Source organism: Hippocampus comes, unplaced genomic scaffold (genome assembly GCF_001891065.2).
Source record: "Hippocampus comes isolate QL1 unplaced genomic scaffold, H_comes_QL1_v1.1 scaffold105, whole genome shotgun sequence".
In the NCBI taxonomy this organism is placed as follows: domain Eukaryota; kingdom Metazoa; phylum Chordata; class Actinopteri; order Syngnathiformes; family Syngnathidae; genus Hippocampus; species Hippocampus comes.
The window spans coordinates 382,669-387,351 of NW_017806235.1; the positions used below are offsets into that span (position 1 = coordinate 382,669).

Consider the following 4,683-nt stretch of genomic DNA (forward strand, 5'->3'; position numbering starts at 1 on the left):
AGACAAGACTGCCTCTTAACACCTAATTACTGCTTTTAAAGCGATTAAGTGCAGATCCTCTGTCATAGACGGAATGTCCTCAGATGCCCCTGAATGAAAAAGTCTCTTCACGACCTGACTGTCAAGCCAATGACATTATTCAATTTTTTTTTTTTTTTTAAGTGTGATTATTTTTCAAAGTTTGCATCATCTTTGAAAAAAATGACAGAAATGAGCCCAATCAGGTTTCAATGGTTTGGAGCTCGAATGCAAGTATTCATTACACGTGCAAAAAAAAAAAAACAAAAAAAAACACAAAACAAAACAAAAAAAAAAACCATTAAATTCAAAGTACCTCCAGTACTGTAAGACTTGTTTTTCTTGACTCGGCTGCTCTTAATGAGAGGCAGTGAACAATGAGTGGGATGGCGGCCCACTATGGATATTTGCCAGGCTGTTAGGCAGATGAGGCTCCGAGCAATTACTTGGGCAGAAAACAACTGTCAGTCATTCTTAAAGGGGAAGGATCCAAATGAATATACCTCTTAATCCCTCCTCCGTTTGTCTTCCTTTTCGCGGTCCACTGTTTTTTTTTTTAATTTACGGAGTGTTTGGTTTGGCGGTGGAAGACGGGACGCCGTCATCGCATTTGTTCACTTGGTGCGGAGGCGGCAGCAGGTGGGGGGGAAGGGGGGGCGGATTTGAAGGACTTAAGGTGGAGCAACAAGTGCCACTCGCAACCGGATAGTGTCAGTAGAACACTTTGATATTACAGGCAAGGTATAGCCGGTTACTGGAAGCAAATGTAGGTGAACCTTGTTTCTTGGGAGTCCAAGACCATCTCTCAATGCTTCCTTTTCCTTGAAAGAAAAACATGTCCATCTACCGGGGCCCGGCAGGAGAAAGCGCAAAGTGACCCGAGTGGCCATCCATTGCGCCAGCGTCCGAAGCGCACCCCCCCAAAAAAAAGGCTCGGTCGGATGCATTTGTCAATGGATACCCTGGCAATGGCGGAAGACGGTTGCCTGGACAACTTTGACATGGCAAAAGGCGCCGGCGGATCCAGCGCTGGGGGCAGGGTGCACAGTATCGATGTAATCCTCGGCTTCGCCAAGGAGCAGGACTCTCTGCTCCAACACCACGGCGTCCACCACCACCACCACCACCCCCAAGACGGCCAGCGCAGGCAGAAAGCCACGCGGGAAAACTTGCAACTTCCTGACAAGCACGATCCGTACGGGCATCTTTCGGAACTGGCCGACAACTCCCAACAATCCTCCTATCATGGTGAGCGCTGCATATCGGAGGAATAAAGTCATGTGAAACCATGTGCTTCACTTCCGTTTAGGAACGTCGTGGGGCAAATCTAAGAGGGTTGCCGTTTTTGGTCTATGAACCCTCGGAAGGCTCTGATGCAGGATTAGTCTACGACAATACAAGTGTATTTAAAAAGAAATCTTAAAATAATAATAAAAATTGATTAAAAACAAGATCACAAAAAAAAATAAAAAGGAAAATATATTTGCAACAAAATGATGATTCTTTTTTTGGGTGGACTCCAACTAAAGTGAACACTTTGACTCTAGTGCCAAAAGGTTAAAATTCTTTAAAAAAATTATTAGATTGATTTGAAAATAAACACACATAAAAATGTGTCTTTTGATACATTTGTAACTGTAAAACTATTAAAAATTATTCTTTGTAAAATCATCATAAGGCCGGCAAACTTGGGAACACGGACTATGGTGACAAGAGTTCTTTGAAGCAAAATTGGAATACTGGCATAAAACAATGTGTCAAAAAAATGCAAGTAGATACACTTTTTAATTATTATTATCATTATTTTCCCATTGGCTGGGAGGAGTCACATGATTCTACTGCCAAGTGAAACATGTGATGTCAAATGTTTGGAGTTGAATTTAAATATGGTTCTTTGCTATATGAAATCATACAAAAATGTTTTCAATATCTGTACATTAAAAAATAAAAATAGCACAAATAAAAGGTTTTAAGAATATTTGGGACATTCAAACTTTTTTTGCATTCATGAACCTTTTGAATCTGGTTCCAAAAGTGGTTTGATGAAAAAGTGGCAGATTGTATTCCTAAACAGCAAATGCAAGGCAGTCGTCGGCCACAACGTGTCCCAAATGTTCCATTTTCCCGTCATAGGTAATGACGGGAAAATACGATTTAGCGTATCCTGTAAAAAGCGGTATTCAAAATCTCGCTCGTAAAACAGACAATCAAAATGCGCTGCGTCATCCCGTTTGGGCTGTTTCAAAATATTTTGGTTCTCTAATCGAGCTACTGTGACATGATGTCATCATCACAAGTCGGTCCCTTGTCCCGTCTTGTCTTAAAACGTCTTAGTTAGTTTTTAGCGGACACAATGCGGACTGCAGGGCAGGATTAGAGTGGGATTTAACTGCTAGGTAGCATCTGGTCCTGTGGGATTACTCGAAGGGGGGAATTCAGTGAAAGATGTCATGTCACTTGGGGCTCGCCAAGACCCCCCGCGGTAAGGACCCACCGCCAAGGACAGCCGTCAGATTTCACTACTCCTTGGAACCAGAAATGATTGGCGGGACACGTTTTAGCTCTTCAACTCATCCAACAACGTTCTCCATCCTTTCAGCATCAGATCTCTTCTCCAGTGACAAGTGCGACGGAGGCATGAGCGGCATGCAACAGGACCTGGCTGAGGACTCACCCAAGGTCATTGTAGAGGAAGAGCACGGCAAGAAGAAGCACCGCAGGAACCGAACCACCTTCACCACCTACCAGCTGCACGAGCTGGAGCGCGCCTTTGAGAAGTCCCACTACCCGGATGTCTACAGCCGTGAGGAGCTGGCCATGAAGGTCAACCTCCCCGAGGTCAGAGTGCAGGTAAGGCCCGAACAGATCATCTTCCCCAAAACATTTGGGACCAGGGCCTTCAACCCACAACCCTTTTGTCGAAAAACAAGTCCTTCGAGATTTAGCTCTCTGGCAATCCGTTGCGAGTTCCCAATGTTTATTTTCACAGTAGGTCTTAAAACCGCAACCGGTCGGTCTGAGGTTAAAGTTCTTTTGATTAGATGATGGTTCGGCCTCTTGCTCAGGGAAACTTTGGCAGCGCATCCAACTTTCACATTTTAGGCCATAACAAATGGGAATCATGCAAACCTATGGTTCAAAGCGAAGCCCTCCCAGATGCAGCGAGCATGCAGCAAAGCAAGGGAGAGAGGTTCGGTGCCTTGCTCATGGGCACTTCTGCAGTTTCATGTGCCATTGGTTCGAGCAATCAGGACCAAGTTCCACATGTCGGAGCACAGTGCGCGCTAAATGATGAAATGCTCTTTCAAAGCCAAAACTGTAGCGAGTGAGCTACTGTGCTCCAGCGTAGTTGCCAGTTTAGTGCCTTGCTCAAGGGCACTCTGAAAGGTTTGGATCGATCGCCATTCTTTTGTTGAAAACCAGCCCCAAATTCCATCACATCGCCTTTGATGAGTCTCAACAAATCAAAATTGCTTCGAATTAGCTGTTCGTTCTCTTGTAGGAAATACAAAGTCCAGGTCTAAAATTTACAACCCCAGGCTCGACTTCATCAACTTAGGTGGAAGTTTGTGGACGGCATCAAGAATTGGATTTGTTTTCGATTGCCCGCATCAACCCAAATGGCGGCGCTATTTTTAGGCCGTTGCTTGCGTGCACCGTGGCCAGCATCTGCTGTCTGCCATCCTTTGTCCAGTTGGCCACGAGCGCAAACATAAATGACAGTTTGGCTAAGTGGCCTTGATGACGGCTGCTGCAAGATGTACAAGCGCTGGGTGGAAAAAAAAATTCATCAACAGTGTTCATTTAGGAGAAAATTTGCTTGAGAGAACTTAAGGGAAATACAAAAAAACCCAAAAAACAAAAGTATCAATTGAGTGGCGACCAGTTTGGAAGGTATGAGGCCGAAGGCTCAAAAAGTCAGATGGGATAGGCTTTCATTTTTTGTTGTATGATCATTTATTCTAGTGCTAAGCCTAAGTCCTGCCCCTGTCTGGTCTGAAGTCAAGTCCGTCGACTCTCGGGACTTGACTGAAGACCTCCCGTTCAAAGCCACACGTTTAGAGACGGAGTTCCAGTGCCTCGGGTTTGGTGCCTTTTTGAATGGAACCTGGACGGCTTATGGCTCTCTTAGGCTCTAACACACAAATCCTGCAAAACTAAAAGTCGACTTTCTACCGGTCCCCATGACTGAACTCTTTCTCTGCGTCCAGGTGTGGTTCCAGAATCGGCGCGCCAAGTGGCGACGTCAGGAGAAGATCGATTCCACGACAATGAAGCTGCACGACTCTCCCATGCTTTCCTTCAACCGGCCCCCGATGGCGCCCAGCGTTGGGCCGGTGGCCAACCCCATGCCGCTGGATCCCTGGCTCACCTCGCCCATTTCCAACGCGACACCCATGCACGCCATCTCAGGCTTCGTGGGTTCGCCGCAGAGCCTGCAGCCGGCCTTCGCGGGCCACGGCTTCCTCGGCGGAGCGCCGCCCAGCCTGGTGCAGGGCATGCAGTCCATGGGGGGGCCGCCGCCGTACCAGTGCCCGCCTAGCTTCAATGACAAATTCCCCATGGAGGACGACAGGAACTCCAGTATTGCGGCACTCAGGATGAAGGCCAAAGAGCACATTCAGTCCATGGACAAAACCTGGCAACACATGTGATCCTCTTTTT

The 4,683-nt window shown here is 46.5% G+C and overlaps 1 protein-coding gene across 1 annotated transcript; it reads left to right on the forward strand.

Moving 5' to 3' along the window:
* The first annotated feature begins 494 nt into the window (after positions 1 to 494).
* LOC109507299 (retinal homeobox protein Rx2-like) lies at positions 495 to 4,683 on the forward strand. Its single transcript, XM_019856630.1, has 3 exons — positions 495 to 1,266; positions 2,618 to 2,868; positions 4,230 to 4,683. The coding sequence occupies exons 1-3, from the start codon at positions 960 to 962 to the stop codon at positions 4,671 to 4,673; spliced, it is 1,002 nt and encodes a 333-aa protein (XP_019712189.1). The 5' UTR covers positions 495 to 959; the 3' UTR covers positions 4,674 to 4,683.

Coding starts and splice junctions, on each gene's coding strand:
- LOC109507299 (XM_019856630.1), top strand. CDS start 960: ATGCATTTGTCAATGGATACCCTGGCAATGGCGGAAGACGGTTGCCTG. Junction 1,267..2,617: donor CCAACAATCCTCCTATCATG/GTGAGCGCTGCA, acceptor CCATCCTTTCAG/CATCAGATCTCTTCTCCAGT. Junction 2,869..4,229: donor TCCCCGAGGTCAGAGTGCAG/GTAAGGCCCGAA, acceptor CTCTGCGTCCAG/GTGTGGTTCCAGAATCGGCG.